The sequence below is a fragment of the Guyanagaster necrorhizus genome, assembly GCF_019112545.1.
Source record: "Guyanagaster necrorhizus MCA 3950 unplaced genomic scaffold BT62scaffold_62, whole genome shotgun sequence".
Classification (NCBI taxonomy): Eukaryota; Fungi; Basidiomycota; class Agaricomycetes; order Agaricales; family Physalacriaceae; genus Guyanagaster; species Guyanagaster necrorhizus.
In genome coordinates, this window is record NW_025064941.1 from 147,294 (window position 1) to 168,272 (window position 20,979).

The 20,979-nt window shown below is 41.9% G+C and overlaps 4 protein-coding genes across 4 annotated transcripts; 3 read left to right on the plus strand and 1 right to left on the minus strand.

Annotated features, from left to right (window-relative positions):
* Positions 1 to 95: 95 nt before the first annotated feature.
* On the plus strand, positions 96 to 1,758 carry BT62DRAFT_957751 (XPA-binding protein 1; the record flags this gene model as incomplete). The annotated part of the gene is made up of 7 exons (XM_043188426.1): positions 96 to 331; positions 385 to 489; positions 537 to 710; positions 761 to 980; positions 1,030 to 1,112; positions 1,164 to 1,366; positions 1,420 to 1,758. The coding sequence occupies 7 exons, from the start codon at positions 96 to 98 to the stop codon at positions 1,506 to 1,508; spliced, it is 1,110 nt and encodes a 369-aa protein (XP_043033287.1). The 3' UTR covers positions 1,509 to 1,758.
* Positions 1,759 to 1,825: 67 nt separating this feature from the next.
* Positions 1,826 to 3,957, plus strand: BT62DRAFT_938670 (Pkinase-domain-containing protein). Its single transcript, XM_043187584.1, has 10 exons — positions 1,826 to 1,991; positions 2,044 to 2,067; positions 2,116 to 2,118; positions 2,179 to 2,337; positions 2,398 to 2,524; positions 2,853 to 3,023; positions 3,079 to 3,245; positions 3,302 to 3,443; positions 3,504 to 3,540; positions 3,595 to 3,957. Exons 1-10 carry the CDS (start codon positions 1,984 to 1,986, stop codon positions 3,657 to 3,659), a joined length of 903 nt encoding a protein of 300 aa, XP_043033288.1. The 5' UTR covers positions 1,826 to 1,983; the 3' UTR covers positions 3,660 to 3,957.
* A 10-nt stretch (positions 3,958 to 3,967) lies between these two features.
* BT62DRAFT_989486 (Ribokinase-like protein) lies at positions 3,968 to 5,340 on the plus strand (the record flags this gene model as incomplete). The annotated part of the gene is made up of 6 exons (XM_043190164.1): positions 3,968 to 4,050; positions 4,108 to 4,138; positions 4,191 to 4,236; positions 4,296 to 4,396; positions 4,448 to 4,981; positions 5,028 to 5,340. Coding segments are annotated over 6 exons (982 nt in total), but the record flags the coding sequence as incomplete, so codon positions are not given.
* BT62DRAFT_912395 (uncharacterized protein) lies at positions 5,339 to 6,400 on the minus strand (the record flags this gene model as incomplete). The annotated part of the gene is made up of 6 exons (XM_043183858.1): positions 5,339 to 5,657; positions 5,716 to 5,810; positions 5,858 to 5,969; positions 6,023 to 6,127; positions 6,177 to 6,195; positions 6,253 to 6,400. The coding sequence occupies 6 exons, from the start codon at positions 6,398 to 6,400 to the stop codon at positions 5,339 to 5,341; spliced, it is 798 nt and encodes a 265-aa protein (XP_043033290.1).
* Between the last annotated feature and the right edge of the window lie 14,579 nt (positions 6,401 to 20,979).

The following is a 20,979-nucleotide window of genomic DNA, read 5'->3' on the forward strand; positions in this document are numbered from 1 at the left end:
AGTTTTTTTTTTTTTTTTCCGGATGTGCGGGTGACTCATCAACTACATATCATGGATCACGTGTACAAACCTTCCATTTTCCTTCTCCTTCAGTAATGGCGACCTCGACAACCGATGCGCTTCCAACAAAAAAACCAGTCACCATCATTACCATTGGTATGGCTGGTGCAGGTAAGTCGACCTTTGTCCAACGAATAAACTCGTATCTGCATTCGCAAAATCCTCCGTTGCCACCATATATCCTCAATCTCGACCCGGCTGTTACCCATGTGCCGTTCGAAGCCAATATTGACATTCGGGATACCGTGAATTATCAAGAAGTAATGAAGCAGTGTGTATATGGCTGACTCTACCCTCGCATCCGGTTGAAACGGTCCGTGCGAGGTACAACTTGGGCCCCAATGGAGGCATCTTGACCGCGCTCAATCTTTTTACGACAAAGTTTGATCAGGTGCTGGAGCTGGTTGAGAAGCGGGCAGAGACTGTTGAGTATGCATATTTTTTCCTCACACTCGCGATCCTTGATTGTGCTGCAGCTATGTTATCCTTGATACTCCGGGCCAGATTGAGATTTTTACATGGTCGGCTTCTGGTGCCATAATTACCGACGCCGTGGCGTCATCATTACCCACAGTTATCGCCTATATCATCGATACACCTCGGACAACGGCTCCGGCCACCTTTATGTCTAATATGCTTTATGCCTGCAGGTCGGCTGCTTCTACTTTGAATTGACGTCGTGTACTCACCTTTCGTGTAGTATCTTGTACAAGACCAAGCTTCCCTTCATCCTGGTGTTCAACAAGATTGATATCCAACCACATGATTTTGCGATTGATTGGATGCACGACTTTGAGGCGTTCCAAGAGGCTTTAGCGACTCATGGCGGGGCCCGAGACTCTGAAGGCGAGCCAACGTACATGAATAGCCTCATGAACAGCATGAGTCTTGTGCTAGATGAGTTCTATAGAAATCTCAACGTGAGTTACTCGGTCAATCTCATCCACAATGGCTTCATATGGCAGGTAGACTGTTGGCGTTTCCAGCGTGACTGGACAAGGCATCAAAGAATTCTTTGATGCGGTGGAAGCGTCTCGGGAAGAATACGAAAAGTAAGGCAAATCCTGCCCCTAGATCACGGTGCTGATGGTACTCACACAAAGGGAGTATCTGCCGGAACTGGAGCGCGCAAGGGTAGCCCGGGAACAGACACTCCAAGCAGCCAAAGACGACTCGATGAATCGAATGATGAAAGATCTTGAACTTGACCGAGAGCGCAACCCAAATGCGGCCCTGCAAGATCGCTGGGACCCCAATGAAGACGACGATGAAGATGATGATACAGACATGAATATTATCGACCGAAGTAAGTCTTGTGCACGAAGAAATGCCACAGAACTCTACCCCAAGCTTATTTAGGTGACGGTCCGTGGCCCGGCCAGTACATCGATATGACGCGTGCTAGGAGGCATGACGACCAAGGCTTTACTTGGCCAAGACCCGGATAAAAGAAAACACCATCGCGTCGCAGTGCTAAGAATACGGCGTCATGAAGCCAGCATTGGAAGTATTTTGTATGGTAATGTGGGTAATGTGGGTAATGTGTGTAATGTACGTCTTTGTAGCCACATTTCGTGAGATAGAAGGACCATCTTGGTGGAACTCTGTGGCAACTCCGCTGGCCTTTGATCGCGGTAACCTTGCGGTGCCTATCCGGCCAGCCCTTGCAAGGTAGAAACAATTGATTGTCATGTTATGACGGTTAGCAATGATGAGATGCTGAATTACGTGATCAGTTCAAGGCCCAAAAGGGAGGAGGGTAAACTTTGTGACTTCGACCCACGCTCACCCTGATCCCTTCATCGCTCCGCCGTCCTTTTCACTGACATTCATTCATTTACTGCTCCATCCGACAACGCATATATCCACCATACAGAGCTCTATCGCAAGATCTTACCCACTCGCAGCTTAACTCTTCGACAGATGGAACGGTATGTCAGTACTGCGTCCTGACGACCTCGGACTGACCAGCTGCCTTTGAAGCTATGCGAAGATAGAGAAAATTGGTGCGTCGCTGCCATCTGTATGCATCCATCCTATGGCTGCTGACAGAAACGACCTCTAGGCGAAGGTCAGTTAGCCCTTGCAGTGGCCAGCAGACCGTCACCCTATGCCCGCAGGCACCTATGGCGTCGTGTACAAGGCCCGAGATACCAGCACCAACACTATCGTGGCTCTTAAGAAGATACGGCTCGAGGCAGAAGATGAGGGCGTCCCAAGCACTGCAATCCGCGAAATCAGTCTCCTTAAGGAGCTGAACGACGACAACATTGTAAGGTATGTATAACTGCCTTGATCACCTGAGTCCGGTTTCTCTTGGTTTACACCATGGCTCAGGCTTTTGGACATCGTCCATGCCGACCAGAAATTATACCTGGTATTCGAATTCTTAGACGTGGATCTTAAGCGCTACATGGACCTTGCCAACAAAAATCAAACACCTATCACCTTGGAAATGTCCAAGGTATGTCGCTGTATGCTCTTCCTGGCTGTCCCTGCTGCTGTCGTCGCCTTCTCAACGCGCCGGTTATCGGCCTTCGACGCGTTTGGCGCGTGTGTACTTCGGAGTATCCCGTTGGCCGGTTTGGAGCGTTGTTTCTCCCGCGTTCAACATGTCGTTCATAAACGGCCAATCCGTCGACTATAATCTTCATGTAGCGCCACCGGGTCACAATCACAACTTTCTCTTCGCGTTCTTGAGATCACGTGATAAAGACGCGACGCGTCTTGGTCCGGGTCTTGTTTCTGTCTTCCCCTGGTACTATCCTAACAGATTCTAACCACCATTCCAGCGGTTCCTGCATCAATTAAACTCAGGATTGGTCTACTGCCACTCGCACCGGATTCTTCACCGCGACTTGAAGCCGCAAAATCTCCTCATTGACAAGCATAATAATCTGAAGCTGGCCGACTTTGGACTCGCGCGGGCATTCGGTATACCGATGCGGACTTACACTCATGAGGTTCGCTCCATTTGCATTATCAGAGTGTTCCTAATACGGGCTTTCGACGTTTTAGGTCGTAACGCTGTGGTATCGTGCGCCCGAAGTGCTGCTTGGATCCCGCCACTATTCGACAGCAGTCGACATGTGGTCGGTCGGAACCATATTTGCGGAGATGGCTTGTCAGGGGCAGCCACTTTTCCCTGGCGACTCTGAAATAGACCAAATATTTAAGATATTCCGGTGAGAGTTATATTCTTGTCATGACTGTGCTCGTACTAACGGATGATTGTTTATAGGATTTTGGGAACACCGAACGAAGACATGTGGCCGGGCGTGAGTGGTTTGCCCGACTATAAGCCTACATTCCCGCGTTGGAGTGTGCAAGATGTCTCTCGGGTCGTCCCGGATTTGGATCCGGCGGGGATTGACATGCTTAAAGTCTGTGCTGTGTCTATTGTGTTTCTTCATTTTTAGCCTGACATCTCTTGATTTAATCAGCGTCTCCTTGCTTATGATTCTGCCAAGCGTATTTCAGGCAGGCCTTTACCTTTTTGTCCGTGTGGGCAGTCACTGACTCCATGTCATCCAGCAAAACGTGCACTCAAGCACCCTTACTTTGCCGATTATGAGTCCGATTCAAGTTCAAGCTCTTAGTTCGCTCTCTTCCCTTCAGCTTTCGGTGTTATTAAATATATAGTACACGGTAAACTTATAACCAGCCCCGCTGTTGGTCTTACTCTTTCCATCTTCTCCCCATCCATTCTTCATCGTGATGCAAGCATTTCCATCCTCTGTTACATGTCCTGATCCCATTTGTAAGAATATTGTTTCACCAATTCATGTAATGTTGTTTCTGTCCTATTATGCCCGCGTAATTGTTGGAGTATCAGCGTTGAGAAGTAGCGGACGTCTTTATGACGCAAGTGTACATACGTCATTCATCAAACTTTTTCTGCAACTACCATGTCAGTACCTCGTGGAATATTGGAACAGCTGAAACAGCTGATACCACCACTTAATGGTACACTTCACAAGGGCCAATCTGGTTGATACTACTTTGTTCGACGTACCAATCAATTACTGAATATTGGATCTCCTCCAGGCCGAGTCGGTGTCCTTGGCGGCGCTTTAGAGTAAGATCTATCCATTCGAACGGAGGCTGTCGACGATTCAGATACTTTGTAGCTATACCGGCGCCCCTTTTTTTGCATCAATCACAGCGCTGCGCTTTGTGCGTCGGAATAATCCATCATTACATGACTGATGAATCTCATGTTTCATCCTTACTAGGGCGCTGATTTATCCCATGTAATATGCTCGCCGACTGCGGCTGGAGCTATCAAATCGTACTCTCCAGATCTGATCGTGCATCCAATACTTTCCCCAGATTCGTGAGCCCTCTGTCCTATAACTGTCTCAGTCGTACTTATCAAGTCACCAAGGACAACCGACCACATCAAGTCTGAATTGTCTTCCCTTCTCTCCCGTCTCCATGTTCTAGTTATCGGCCCTGGGCTCGGTCGAGAGTCATACATGCTCGACTATGCAAAACTGGCACTCAACTTGGCACGCTCACAAGAGATGTTTATCGTGCTTGATGCAGATGCTCTATTCATGGTTGGTCAGGACATCTCTTTGATCAAGGGGTACCATCGTGCCGTTGTCACGCCCAATGTCGTCGAATTCAAACGTCTCAGTGAGCAGGTCGGTGTGGATCCAAAGACCCCTGCGGGAGAGCGGGCAGGCATGGTATCGCGTGAGCTTGGTGGAGTTACGGTATTGCAGAAGGGAGCAAAAGATATCATATCTGTTGACACGACCGGTGACAAAGCCGGTGCTACCTCGAATTCCAAAGAAACAGTGGAGATTGGCGTTGAAGGTGGGATGAAGAGATGTGGTGGGCAAGGTGACATCCTCAGTGGCGCTGTGGGCACGATGTTGGCTTGGGCAAAGTGCTATGAAGATGGAGCTTTCGGGTATGTTAATGATTTCCCTTTCTTCTCTTGCTCACTTTGTCATTAGAGACAGGAAACTTCCAATATCGCGTATGCCTCTTCTAGCAGCTATCGGCGGTAGTATGGTCACTCGAACCGCAAGTCGCCGAGCGTATTCGCGGCAAGGCCGGAGTGTCGTCACTGAGGATATGATCTCAGAGGTCGGCCCTTCATTCGCAGAGGTTTTCGGAGAAAGCAACCAAGGAAAGCTGTAGGATTTGGAATATGACCATTTTGTATGAATATATGTGCGTTAGGGAAATAGCATTACAAGTCTAGATCTAGCTTCTCAGTCTACAGCTCACATCGATGACCAAGTACTTAGTGACAGCAGAAAAGTTATGCGTACGTTGTTCCCCTCAGCGATACGCCTGACACAGACCTCCCTAACGCTTGGACTGCCTGGTGTACAATGGCAGTAACCTCCGTTCGAATTTTCACGTCCAAATCGGCGGTCGATGTCTCCCTCAAGTGATCAATCACTCTTTTAATTTCCTCTGAGGGAATGGGAGGACCGAATGTGACACTGAGGCATGCGCCTATCCGTGGCATGAAGTTGTATGGGAAAGGACGGCCTTCCGGCATGAGTGTGTCAAAACCTGTGATCCACATTGGAATAACCGTTGGTATGGTGGTGGTCGAACTAATAATTCTGCCCCTAGAGGCCACTCAGTCAGTTCAAATTCCACTGTGACGTTAATTATGCGAATACGTACACTCCCCACTTAAAGCGCGGAAGGATAGCTAAACCGTCCTGGTCTTTTTGGTACATGCTTGGTTGGTTTACTTTCCCCTCCCCGTACAAGTGAATCTTGATATGGTCAAATAGTTGAGTTTCCTCTAACGTATAATTCTCACCCAATCCCCTTTGTTCAACTTGTCTATGGCGGCGTCAACCGACCGTTGGAATATTCCCTTGCCGCGGAAAGTCTCAAGTACTTGTCCATGGGTAAAGAAGTACGAGAGTATTCTGCCTTAGGAAAGGTGAAATAAGTACTTCAGCACGACATGCAAGCTGCTTACGGGTTCGTAAACATGATGTCGGAAGCGCCAAGCGTCCAACGTGTCATTCTCGACCTAAGATAGTATTTGGCCGGAAGAACCCCCCATGTCACGGGGTCATCAAGTCTGCAAAAAGCAATAGGTATATATGTTATTTTGAATGCAACGTCCTCACGTCGATATATGGTTGGAAACTTGGCATTTATGATTAATTGTTTGCGAAATGTCAACTGGCAATGAATTAGACCTACCGGTGACAACGCCACATCCATATTCCCTCTGAGCACTGTTCAAGGCCTCAATTAGTGTAGGCAGACCGTTGATCGTGACCGCACAGAGACCAGAACTGAGGAATGCCTTACACGTTAGACCAATGGTCGTAACGGTGATGGGAGACATGAACTATTGCTGACTAAACCACCGGCAAAAAAAGGGCGAGATAAGATAAGATGTAGATCATATTTGTGACACCACCATTGGTTCCTTTTCTATACATGTATTCAAGTCAAAATTTGAATTCAGTTTCCACAGGTCGAACATGGTACTATAGCCATTTCCATCTAAAATATGTGATATCTTACAAGTAGTGACTCTGCAGATAGTTTCATGTTAGAATGAACTGCTGTGACCCATTAAATATGAGTTTATTATTAGTTGTTTCAGTAATCTTTGGTGTTCCTAAGCCAGGGCTTGGTGCTTCTTGGCATGAAGCAATGTCCCATTAATAGCATACAAGTCCCCACTTAACTCTTCTATGAATTTTTCTTCCCTATCTAGCATAATGAAGCTAACTTTTCCTTCACTATAGGTTACACTCTATCCATCCTTGTCCAACCATAAAATGGATACAAGGTTTGCCAATATGTCTGAGCAATGAAGAGCCTTTTCCAACATTACTATGTTTCTTTTGTTCATCTTAAAGGTGACTGTTCCAGTGCCAGCAATATTCAAGTTCACTTCAGCCTTTGATAATCCACCAGTGTAATTCTCAAGTGAGATATAGTTGGAGAATGTAGTTCTCTGTTTAATAAAGTGCATAGTTGCACTAGAATCACTAAATAACTTTGATGAGTCTAATCCTCTCATCTTCTTAGCTATCAAAGTATAGTTCATTTCTGAAGTTCTGCTGTCTTTTTCTAAAATTTTGCTCATTCCACCTCCAGCATAGAGGGCAAATATGGACATTGAAACACTGGTAACGGGATCAATGACAGCTGTTGATTGTGCAAGGTTGGCTGAGAAAGATAGTAATAGTGTGTTGCATTTTTCTTTCCATCACAGAGGGTATTGACTCTGCTTTTCTCCATCAATTTTCCAGCAATCCTCAATAGTATGTCTGACATCTTTGCAGTTCTCATTGGCTTCATGAGACTTCCCATTAGATGGTCTCTGGTCATAGTGAGTGATGGTGTTCAGGCTTTGAATCTGTTGAGCCAATGCTGTGATAGAGGTATGCAATGCTTGGTTCAAAAAATTTGTAGATGTTGAATTTATGGATCATCTACTATGGCTGTTAACTCTATCATCATGCATGGAGAGGTGTGCAACTATCTTAACAATGTCTTTCTCACTATGTAATATGCTAATAACAGGATTCCATGACTCTGAGAAGGAGTTAATTAGGATAGTTGCAAATATACTGCTGTTGATTCCAGCTCCAGCATCATTTGCCTTCTTCAGTAGATGTCTCATCTTCTCAATGTGTCCACCATCTCCTGTGATCTTGTTTCTGTCTTGGTACCTTGCCACCTTCAGTACATTCTCTCTTCTCTTTTGAATGATATTAGAATGAGCTTTATATTCTTTTTGTAGTTTGCTTCATACCTCATGGGTTTTGCCTCTTGGGTCAAGGCCAAATCCAAAAGAGTCTATGACATTTCAAATGATGGAGAATAGTGCTGTGCTTTCACATTGGGCATATTCATGATCCAGAGAGTTGAGACTTGTTAATCCTATTGCAGATAATAAAAGCAGATTAGATGCTTAAAAGAAGACCTTGTTTTCCCAATAGTTTATAAGACTGTATGGATCTTTCTCAGCAATCATCATCATTTTCCAGGCAGTCCAGTTCTCACTATTGAACTTCTCATCAGCCTTAAGTTTGAAGAGTAAGACTTGAGATGTTATTGTCATTGACATTTTTCAGTGAAAAAAATTTTATAGAGGTTTTAGGTTTTTGGGTGATTGTTAAGCCTAACTGGCACATGATCTGAGCATGTGATAAACTAGCACTGTATCATGTTTGTACAGTCACACCAGAGTTCACTAAATATACTCTGATAGACAAAGTGCTTCAAGGCCAGAGACAAGCTAGGCTTAAGAGAAGATAGTGTAAGATAAACTTATAGCTCAAAGCTAGACTACTACAGCAAGAGCTATCCTACTTATATACTGTGCAGCTTGTAATAAATATAACTGCTACTTATTATGCTATTTTGTGCTAGAATGCTGATTCTGTCTGGTTGTTGGAGACAAGACAATGAGGAATTGTCTGTAGGCAAGATGACTGAGTACAATAGCACTCTATCTGTTGTGATTATCTAATCCTTTTCATACCCTTCAGGGAAGTGCTTAAGATAAGATAAGCACTCTGATAAGATAAGAAGAAAAAAGAATAAGATATGGAGAAAATCATAATATCATCTCTTTCTTAAGACTATCATCCTGATAGATCAATTGATAGAAGTCTTATAGTTTTATATAGTATTGTCTATAGTTATATCATGTTCATAGATTCATTGACTGGATTCTGGTCTATATCCTTTTCACTTGACCAAATAATAGATAATAGTTTGAGTGTCTCTGTCACATGCCTGAACTTTCTGTAGTTTGTGGTTAAAAATTTGTTCTATTTTATAGTGTTCTTTTGTTATAATTTTTCCTTATTTTATCATCTTTTTCTTATTTTATCAGAGTGTCTATCTTATATTGAGCATCTATCTGAAGGTGTGGGAAAGATTAAGTAATCACAATGATGTGCACCATTATACTTGGTTGCCTTGTCCTTGAACAATTCCCTATTGTCTACTCTCTGATAACTAGACAGAATAAGCAGTGTAGTACAGAACAGTACAATAGAAAGGCAGCTATATTTATTATAGTTAAACAGTATATAAGTAGGATAGCTCTCAATATAGTAGTTCAGCTTCAAGCTATAAGTTTATTCCATACTATCTTCTCTTGAGCTCACCTTGTTTCTGGCCTTGAAGTATTTGCCTGGAATAACACATTAAGTGAACTATAGCATGACTGTATGAACATGATACAACACTAGTTTATCATGTGTTCAGGTCATATGCAAGCTAGGTCTAACAGTTAGCTCAAAGCTTCCTGTTTCTCTTTTCTTACACACACTAGGGGTGAAGGAAACCAGATGCTATCAACCTGCAATCATCTCTGACTTTGTCAAGCTCTTGAGCACTATTATTGGCACTCTGCTTAGGCTTTTCATTATTGTTTATCTCTGCTGAGAAAACCAATCTATTACTGCTTAAGTAATCAGATATTATCAGAGTCTCTAAACTATTTATCACTGAACCAGAAATGTCACATCCATTCTCTCCCTCTATGATCTCTCTTTTGAGTCTGCCTGAGTCACCAACAAGCCTGCACAAGGAGCTATATCAAAAACTGCCTTCAGAGACTCAAATCTAGAAGTTCTTCCACTGGAATAAGAAAAACCCAGATGTCAAAGAAGATACTACTCACATATCCTTTATCATGATCTGCCAAACCTCCCTCCAGTCCCAGACTATGAGAATAAGAACATTCTTAATGACTTCTTTGATACAGAATCATCTTCTGCCCTTACCACTGCCCTCTTGGAGCATAGAATTGGAGACCATACTCAAGACATTCTTGATGCTGCCAGAATGGCTATAAGCTCTGGCTATGACTCTCTTTATGTGACTCCTGAAGTACTCTCATCCAGCTGCAAGAACACTGAAAGTTGTAGCTGAGGAAACACTGCAAGCTTCTATTACACTGACCAGAGCAACAGACATAGCAGTCATAATCTCTATTGACAGAACTGACATCTTGCATAAGTTCTCAAAGTATGATCAGCCAGAACTTGGTCTGAGTCTGAGACCTAGCATAGTGCTGAAGAAGTATATGAAAGAGAAAAACATGAAGAATACAGACAATGACAAGAATGAGACCAATATGAGTGAGATAGACACTATCCTCCAAGTCTCTTCTGAGAGCTGAGTTGGTATAGATCACTGGCAAGTTGGTCTAGATCCATACTCTCTAATCTTCTTGCAGAAGGTTTCTTTTCTTGAACTTCCAACACTCCTTTATTCACTTATAGGATCTATCTCCCATCTTTAGCTCATATCTCTGACTCAACTATCTAGCAACTCATCTGAGGCCAAATTGCTGGAGTACTCCTTGACAAGCAGAATACTGACCAATTTCAAGAGTATCATGCAGCAGTGGAGGTAACAGACAGGAGAACCAAGTCTAATGAAGAACTCTTTCTCCAACCTACTCCTCTTGCTGACCCTAGATCCAGCACTCCAGGACAACTTGCCTACAACAGTGAAACCTCAGGCACTATTCATCTTCAGTCTACTTGATGACTCCTCTGAGAAGGACAGCAAGGACAGCAAAGAGTACAATGATCTAACCACAGTATCTTTTGAAATACTCAAGAGGTATTATAAGATTGAGAATGAAGAACTATTAGAAGCAGAAATATAATGTGAGAAGGAGCAGGAGTTTACAAGGTTGTACCAGAAAAAAGTTGTGGAGCTTTCTTAGGATATAGGATGGAGGATGACATCATTGAGAGAGAAATATTTAATAGTGGATAATACTGAATGAATGTATATTTTACAGTATGCCATGACTGAGCAGGCTATTTTTCTTTACAATAAAGTCCACTCTGAAGACCTCCTGGCCAAACTTCTAGAATATTAATCTTGGTTCAAGATCTGACTGATACTGAATATACCACTTATTTTCTCAAAATAGGCTGTCTACTCAGCACCAATTATTCAAACTATCACTATAGCTTTTACCTACTATTGGTGACTGCAAACTCTACAAGCTGAGAATCCAACCAGATATCTCTGGAAGCTGAAGGAAAGCTGACTAATAGGAGGACAGCTGCCTGCTGATGAAGCCAGGACTAGTGGCCAGCCAGAAGAAGACAACTCTAAAGCCACAAAACAGAGATTTCTTTTTTAAATGAGCTTCATAGCAACTTTAGCCCCTTTGACACTATTGAAGATGCCAAAGATGCATTAGAACATCTTCAGATGTGCAATGAAGACTGAATCATAAAGTATATAGTCCAATTCAATCAGTATGCCTCAAAAATTGAGTACAGAGATAACTCTCTCTGCTATACCTTTTATTGTGGCCTCTGCACCTGCATCAAGAATGATATAATTCACCATGAGAAGCCAAGCAACCTTTGTGACATGCACTTTCTTACTCAAGAACTTGATGCTCACTATTAGACTCAGAAGACTGAAATTGCCCATGAAAACCAAGACAATAAGGCCTCCAATCAATCTTCTAACTCCAAATTCAAGGGGTTCAACTCTTCTTCTTAGACTCCAGCTCCACACCAAAATCTACTATCTCTAAGCCCTATACTGACAAGCTAGACAAAGATAGCCATCTTACTCAGAAAGAAAAAGACTACTCACACCAGAACAACCTTTGCATGTTCTATAGAGCCAAATGTAAGACCAAGAATTGCAACAAGCAGAAGGCAGCAGCCTCTGCCAAGAGTCATGCAGCTGAAGTAGACACTACTCCTGAGGAACCAGCTCTAATTGAGTCAAAAAACTAAGAAGCAACCCTGTTCCCTCCATGTGAGTTCAGGGTTGTGTTGACTCTATTTACACACTAGAGATCATCACCCTCAATACAACATCTGTTTCCAACCAATTCTTCCACCTTCTACTTTCAGCAGAATTACTGACTAGTATAGAGCCTGATGGGTCTCCAGCTTCTACCATTCTGCATTTTCTTGCTCTTATTGATTCTGGTTCTAGCCACTCCTTTGTTGACACTAAGTATGTAGCTGCTAATGATATTTCTATTAAAACCATCTCTAGCATACAACTCCAATTATTTGATAGCTCTGTCAGAAGCTGTATATCTCAAACTGCAATCATTCCTATCTGTTTTTCTTCTGGAGACATCTTCCCTATCAACTTCTATGTCACTTGTCTGAATTCATCTTGCAATCTTGTTCTAGAATACAACTGGCTCTCCCACTACAATCCACTGATTAACTGGACTGAGAACAGTATCACTTTCTATTCAAGCAACCAGGATTCCACTCCAACTAATTCTATAGCCTCCACTGCATCTCTAAGACTTCTGTGCTCACAGGACAATAGTCCAGCCCTCTCTGAGCCCTCCAGCTCAATTCTAGGACTTCTATGCCCACTAGACTATTGGTCCAACTTCTGGGACTTCACCTCATTCCAAATCTGCTCTGGATAGCTGGCAGGCTCTGTTTCCATATAAACCCATCTATTCCTATCCTCTCTCAGAATCCTTTACTATGAAAGCACATCTAAAGATCTTTATCATATCTGCTGCTGCATTTGTCTGAGCTAGTGCAGAAGAAGGCACTCAGCAGTTCATACTGCAGCCTTCATTGCTTAATATTGGAGCCAAAGCCACATTTGTGAAACTGGCAGATCTTTCATTGGTGCCAGTAGAGTACCATGGTTTTGCAGATGTCTTCAGTGATACCCTCTCTGAAAAGCTACCTGAACACAGGTCATATAACCTCAAAATCAACCTCAAGAAAGAAACATCTCTACTGCTTAGACTCATTTATTCTCTCTCAGAATCCAAACTCAAGACCCTATGAGAGTTTATTAATGATAATCTGTGTAATAAATTCATTACTCTATCCTACTCTCTGCATGGGGCTCTGGTCCTATTTGTCAAAAAAAAGACCAGTGAACTCTGACTCTGTGTCAACTACCACAGTCTAAATAAATTTTCCAAAAAGGATTGCTACTCTCTTTCTCTCATTTCTGATCTCCTCAACTCCACCTGCTCTATGTGCATCTACACCAAGCTTAACCTTTGATATATCTACCATCTCATCTGCATAGCTAAAGGAGATGAATGGAAAACAGCCTTCCAGATCTATTATAGTTTCTTTGAATAGTATGTCATGTCTTTTGGCCTTACAAATGCTCTGGCAGCATTCTAATGATTTGTAAATGATATATTCTGACATGCTCAACATATCAATAGTAGTTTATCTTGATGATATTCTCATATATTCCAACAATCTAAAAGATCACCAGAAACATGTTCATGAGGTCCTACACAGATTTAGAGCTAATAGACTCTACTGCAAAGGCTCTAAATAGAAATTCAACTGGGATTCCATGAAATATCTAGACTACATCTTATTATCTAAAGGACTTCACATGTCTGAAGAAAAAGTCAAAGACATCCAATCTTTTCTTGGCTTTGCCAACTTCTATTATCACTTTATACATGAATATAGTGATATTATTATTCCCCTTATACAACTCACCCACAAGGAAACTCCATGGAAATTTGATAACAAATGCTTGGCTGCCTTCAATGAGTTGGAATAGGTGTTATGATTTTCTATTCTTTTTCTACTCTTTTCTTTGTTTTTACCTCTATTTATGCTTAGTCAGAGCACTTAGACCAGCACCTAGAACTGTGGGACAGTCTTAGTCAGCATTCTGACTATTGTCTCACAATATATAGTGACACCTCAACAGCAAAACAACTATTCTTTTATAGATAACCATAATACTTTAGGATAATGGGTACTATAGCATAGACACTTACAATTAGTAATGCTATAATTATCCCAGAGATGAACAGTAGATAAGTAGTATAGTCAATACCATATATTCCTAGTCTCAAACTATTCTTTATCCATACCACTTAATCTTGAGTCAACATTGTATTGACCTTAAAACACAACACTGCTATATATATAGTGGACTCAACCATGACTGTACAAACTGGATACAGCAGTTGTTTATCATGTGTTAGTGGTCACATATCACCTGAGCCTAACAATTAGTTTGAGACTTCTATTTCTCTTTCTTTATGCTTATCATGAGTGAAAAAGACTAAATGCCCTCTATCAACATCACAACTACCAATCTCACAAATGACTTCTTCAAGCTATTAGTGTCTATCATTGGAAAACTCTTAGGCCTGATCACCATCATTCAACTTTGCTATAGACATCAATCAATTATGGCTTGGGTAGTCAGATATTACCAATCCTTCATCCAGATACAACAAATACTATGAAATGGCACTCTTGATCTCCTCCTCTATGACATCCCTCTCTCTGCCAGAACCTCCTTTCAGCCTGTGATCAGAGCTGTACTCAAGATCAGAGATAGTCATGCAGATGAAGGATGCACTATAGAAGAAGAAAGACCTCAGCAGTCAAATGGACCCTCTCAAGCAACTAGTAGACATGGTGAGTCTCAGAACACAGGGTTCCAAAATCTGTGGGTTCTGCCACACCTCCCTCCAGTCTTGGACCATGAAGATAAAAACCTCCCTAGTGACTTCTTTGAGAAGTTGCCTTTCTCTGACCCTTCTACAGCTCTCCATGAGCCAGGCATTAGAGACCATGCCTGGAGGCTGAAGAAGAATATTATGATGCATAGTATAAACAGCAAGCCAGAGAAGAGTGAGCAGCAGAGTGAGGCTCCATCCCACCCAAGTATTATAGACTATATAAAGAGGCAAAAAGAGATTTATACTACAAAGAGGAAGGAGATATACACTCAGAAGTCACTGCTAAAATCACCCAGCAGATTGGAGTCTCTGACCTCTCATCCTCCAGCCCCACCAACAGTAGTGATGATGGATTCCAAGAGTGGAGCTCTGATGATGAGGATGATCTCTGGTCCAGGGACCACTGAGCCAATGCTCAAGTCCTCACTGCAGACAAGGCCAGAAATATTGATGATGGCTATGAGTCTCTGCCTCCCATATACAAAAAAAGCACTGGGAGCAGGAGCAATGCCTTCCTCCCCTCAGACATCAGCTTTATTCTCAATGGTTATGGGATTTAGGTCTCTTTTGAAACTAGAATCTCCAAATAAGCTCTCTGATAATTTTTATGCAGATGTATTGTCATCCTCTTTCTCAATAATGAGTTCTGTGGTGACTTCTGCTGATAAAGTGAGAGAGTGGTGAAAGAAAGAGAGTGATGAAGAAACCAGGAGGCTGGGAGAGCAGAGCCCTCTCAATCTAGTCAGCAGTCTACTACTCAAACTAACAGGGAGCTCTCTGGTGACAATTTGAGCATCCAAGCTGCCCAGCTATGATCTACATAATGACTCTCTAGGGGAGAGTGAGGAGGATAGTGGAAGAGAGTCCAACAAGGATGACAAGATTGAGAAGGACCTTTCAGTTGAGGGTGAAGACTGCCCACCATTCAGACTTACAGATGAAGAAGAACTTAAATGAACTATCTAGAAAACCAGAGAGGAAGAATTCAAAGCACTATATCAGGAAAGAACAGTGGTCCTGTGGCAGGAAGTCAGTTGGCTAATAACCTCTCTCAGTAGGAGGTACTTAGTTGCTGACAATGAGGAAAAGAGATATATTTTACAATATGCTGCAACTGACTGTGCTATCTATATTTATAACAATACACACCCAGAAAACTGACTAAAGGCCTTGCCAGCCTTCAAATACAAAGTCCAACCCATACTGAATACTCTATTGATCACCTCAAACAGAGCTATATATACAGCATCTTTTATTTGAACAATGACACCTTTCACCTGACTCACCTGGACTTGACCATCAACTCCAACAGCCCTGAGCTGAGAAGCTGTCAGCCAAACTAGTCAACTCTGACTACAGGAACTCTTACAGCCTATTAGATTTTGAAACTCTTAGACCAACAAAAGGAGCTGACTATTAGCTGGAGCCAGACAAGCCTCAGCTGATAAAGCAGAAGGAGATGACTCTGAAGCAATGCACCTTGGATTCATTATATGAAACAGTGATATACAGGGTACATGTTCAGCCCTATAATTTGCAAATTCTGCATAACACACTAGAATATGCTAGTAACTAAGGAACATTAGCCAGTAGAGGACCATAGCTGAGGCTCTGAGCTAATAGTCATGCTAGTCACCAATATTAAGTCCAAAAGAGACTTTATAAAATAACATGGCCTAAGGATAAAAATCCTAAGTCAGATTTGAACTTAGAAAAGTTCTGCACTACACCTTGAAAAATACTAAGTCTAAGTTGGACTTAGAAATAGTACCTCAAATGGGGCCAATTCTATATGCCACTAAGACAAGTATATTCTAAGACAGCTAGAGGCATAACATCATAGCTGGTTGTAGAGTATTGAGTAAAGATAGCATTATCTAGGAGCAGTAAGAAGAGAGACCCAACAATCTGTGACTAGCACTCTGAGTTTTGACTCAAATGCCTAAGTCTGAATTTCTTAGGTATCAGATGACCTAAAAGACTTAGAATTGAGAGGAATAGAGTGGATAGGACTGGTTGACCAGGCCTGATCAATCAAGCTACTAAGAATAACTCAGAGGATTAAAACTCTGAGTAGACAGAAAGGAGTTAGGTACCCACAGGCACTGTAGGCTTAAAATAAAGCTGTGCGGTGGCCAGATGGGTCTGGGCAAGCCTAAGAGAGTCCAGGAGCATGGCCATTCTGGAATAATAGCATGATTCTGCTTTAAACAGGAGAAATACAAGTTTGAATGCTTTATTTATAGATTCTATACCTGTTGTTGATGTATAAAAGAAGAGAATGGGGGAAAATAGAAAGCAAGCGACCCACCCCCATGTTCAGGCCTTCTAGCCCACTGTAGCTAGTCCCTGGGACAATGGATTTTGAGTTCTGCTTCGACTTAGTGATTTATTTAAGTTGCTTTGTCACTTAAAGAGGATTGGATTGGAATAATAACTGTATTTTGGGTTTCAGATTAATTTGGGTTCTAAACTATAAGGGTTTCAGCATCAGAATACAAGTTCTTCAGTTTTGAGGACCACTAGCCAGCCAAGAGTGCAGCTAGTCAAGCCTAAGTGCTTGATAGACTTAGTATTTGGGTTTCAGAGTTCATTGAGTTTTGGAATATTCTAAGTTGATTTGGAGTGCAATTTTGCATTGATTCTAAGTCCTAATTATACTTAAACATTGCTATAAACTACTCTCATGAGTATTGCATCTTTGAAAGCAAGATAGAGTTAAATAACTGTTTTTATTGACTGTTTCTTTGATTTTACTTAAGACTGCAAGAGTGCTTCTATTGTACCTGAAACAACTGATCTCAACTATATTTGGTGATTGTGTATTGAGTGGTTAGGTGTTGGTGTTTGAGAGTTCATTCCTCATTTGTCTCTCTTAGTCACTTAGCCATCACCAAGTACATCAACAGATGCATTATATAAAAGGAAGTATGATCTGAGAGAAGCCTCATCACTGATGACAATTCCCTCCACTTATTTTCCAGGCCTCTGGTCAAGTGGAAACAACCACTATTTGACAAATACCCTAATCTGATAGGGGTCTTACCTCAGAATGCAGCTATGCTACAGTGCAAATCCAATCTTCTCCAGACCTCTTGACCCTTCAAGGGCACCTCAGATGATATTGACCAGTTTATAGTCAACTGTGAGCAGTACTTTGAGGTTTACATTGCTTATCTTGGGGCAGACATGAACAAGGTTACCTTCACTGCCTCTTACTTTGAAAGTAAGACCAAACAATGGTGAATTCTAATTACCCCAATGCTATGCTCTATCACCTGCCAACACTACTGCTATCCATCCTGGCCCATCTTCAAGCAAATGATCTGGAATAAGTTTATTGATCCAGCCATCCAGGAGATTCACAAGAATAAGATGAAGGAGCTCTGTATAGGTGATAAGATCACCAGTGAATACTTTGACAAACTGGAATGATTAGGAACATTAGCAGAGATATGAAAGAGTGTTGATGACAATAGGCAGATGGTCAGGTACCTCAAGATGGGGGTATCTCTATCCTATATCAGCATAATCTCAAATATTGGCACTAACATTCTGAAGGGGTATGACACATAGAAGGCATAGATCATGGAGATGAACAAAGAAAGACTGTGACAGAAGGCAGCTAGCACAGGAATGATGACTGAGTAGAAGAAGCCCTATCAAGTGGAAAATAGGAAGAACACCAGCAGTGGATCCTCAGCAAAGCTCAACACCACCATGACTCCAACTCCTTCTTACACTGCACAGAAGACAAGCACTGGAACAACTTATACCAGCAGTGGAAAGCTGATAGACATTGACTGTCTCAAGAAGGAAGGAAAGTGCTTCAACTGTGGGTAGAAGGGACACATGTTCAGGGACTGCCTAAAGAAGAAGCATACAAGAGAAGATTTCTGAGCTTAGATAATGGAATTACAGAAGGAAGCTGAAGGACTTGAAGACCTGGGAACAGAAACCCAGATCAAAAAGGTAAAAGATGGAGCTGATGAGTGAGTGATTCCACTCAGTCAGCCAAAGGACTTATTAGTGTGTTACCAGTAGCTGTGAGTCAGACTCATATGCCTTCTGTAGGTAGTAATATTTATATGCATTTGAATATACCCCAAGCTATTCTCTCTACTCACACATCTAAAAAATCACACCAACAAACTTAAATGTCTGCAGGCCAAACAGGGGGAGAGACTCTCATTGGTTGGCTGAAACCATTTGAAACCAAATGGACTTAGTGAACTATAAAAGAAGCATGAAGCAAGGAGGAAGCCATAGCCTCCCTATGAAACTGGATCTAGAGGACCTAATCAACAGAAGTAGATGAGGCACTAGTTGATAGAATCAAGAAGGCAGAGTGAGAGAAAGCCCTAGAATAGCTGGATGAGCTGCAAGGGCTGAAGAAGTTTATCCAGTGACAGAAGACATACAGAAGAGACCTTATGATGAAGGCACAAATCCAGACTCTCACCAATCAGACCACTTTTGCCATTACTACTCTAATTGAAAGTGGCTGTACAGAAAGTTCAATCAACAGAGCCTTTGTTGAAAAACACCATCTTTCCACAAAAGCCACTGCTGCCCCTATACTAGTATATAATGGAGATGAAACCAAGAATCAAGCAGAATCCATCACCAAGTTCATTAAACTCCAGCTCACTATTGGAGACCACACAGAATGAATTGATCTGGTGATTACTGACCTTGGAGCAAAGGAGCTATTTCTTGAATATAATTGGCTTATTCAGCACAATCCTCTTATCAATTGGAAGACCAGTCAGATCACTTTCATCTGTTGTAGATGTTGCAAAACTCTGTTTACCCTCTCTGACATCAACCCTGATGAGCAGTGACATGCTCTCTCCATGTTCAAGCATGTAAAATTGCAAAAATTATGAATACATGGACTGCATCCCAGTCCAGTAAGCATATAACTGGGAATAGGATAAGAGTGCACAGAAACCTAGCCATCATAAGACTAAACTGAAGTAACAATGAGCAGAGTGCATGGCCTAGTAACAGGCTAATACCAGAGGGGTTAGACTGCATGTGAGATCCCAGCACTTGGCCCTAAAATATGCTAATACTATTATAAGAGGGCATGCTAAAAATAAAAGAATATGATTGAAATATGATCAGCAATCCTAATCACATTGATAAAAAATACACAGCCATTGATGCACTGATGGGACATGCTTTAGAACAGAGAACTGAGACCCAAAGAAAGGTATCTGAACAGCTGGATGTTGAACAGAAAAATAAAATGATGGCTACAAGAGAATAGATAGAGAAATACTACCCTCAGAGATGATTAGCACATGTACTGCTCAGAGACTCACATGTGTACCTATGGGGCCTTAGCATACATAACATAGCAAGAGACTTGGCATCATACTGAGGTATGACATATACCATATTGGGTAGATTAATTGATGCCTGTCTGATCAGAAGCAGTGTATTTTATGAGCCAGATGGAATGTTGGAACACAGGGGAAGGGAAAATAACTATTGTGGCCAACTCCAGACATGAGAGATAACCCCAGGGGTCTGGAACAGTTTACCATTGTCAGAGATGTATCACCAGAGAAATAACAAAGTAAGCAGATCTGACTAGGCCAGCTAGTGAGGAAACAGTAGGCAGTCCTGGTCTGAAAGAGAATAAGCATGGTAACTGTGATACACATGCAAATAATATCCATGGGATCTGGCATAGAGTCCTGTGCTTTGAAGATACCATAGTAGGATTATATTAGTAAGTACCACAGTAGAGTATTTAAATACTGCATTGTATGAGTAGAGAAACAAGTTTCTGACCCCCACAGTTGCAGTGTATTAGGCACAGAAAGCCTTATACTCTAGCTCTGGGTTTGTGTTTGTAACTTCAGATGAGAGAATAAACTTATTATTGAATATCATTGAGAGAGCATTGAGAACTGAGTGAGACATCAAAGCTCATGAAAGACTTGAATCCAGTTTGATAAGAGATTTTGAATTGCACTCTAATCTGAGAATAAGAAAGCAGTGTCTGAAGGGCATCATCTTGAGTTTTTGAGGTATTTGTGATACATAGCATTACAGGTGGCAGAGGTTCAAACTCTTTGACTTGATTAGTATGCATTTTTTGTGTTATTTCTGCAGATTGGCAAAGGTTCAAACCCTTTAGTCTGTTAGATGGTGTTTTATTGTGTTTTGTGTCTCTGGATTGCATAGGTTTGAATCCTGTGGGTCTATGATCAGTTTGAAAACTTGTGAACAGAGATCTGTGCTCTTTGGTATTAGTGGACAAGTTTGTGATTGGTTTTTGCTTAGAGTGCAAAGCTTTGAGTTATATATTGTGTGTGTTAGGGATTTTGAGCTGATCTGAGTTGTGCTTAGGATCTTTTGAGAGTTTTATAGGAGTGTTTTGATATATTGTATTGAGCTGCAGTACTCTTTGCCTTGAGGCCCAGCAACACCTGTTGCCACCTCTTGTTTTG

What these genes read in the sequence shown, in the direction of transcription:
- BT62DRAFT_938670 (XM_043187584.1), top strand. An exon ending in CAAATATTTAAGATATTCCG is followed by an intron (nt 3,246 to 3,301) that starts GTGAGAGTTATA and finishes GATTGTTTATAG; the next exon opens with GATTTTGGGAACACCGAACG. An exon ending in CGGGGATTGACATGCTTAAA is followed by an intron (nt 3,444 to 3,503) that starts GTCTGTGCTGTG and finishes TGATTTAATCAG; the next exon opens with CGTCTCCTTGCTTATGATTC.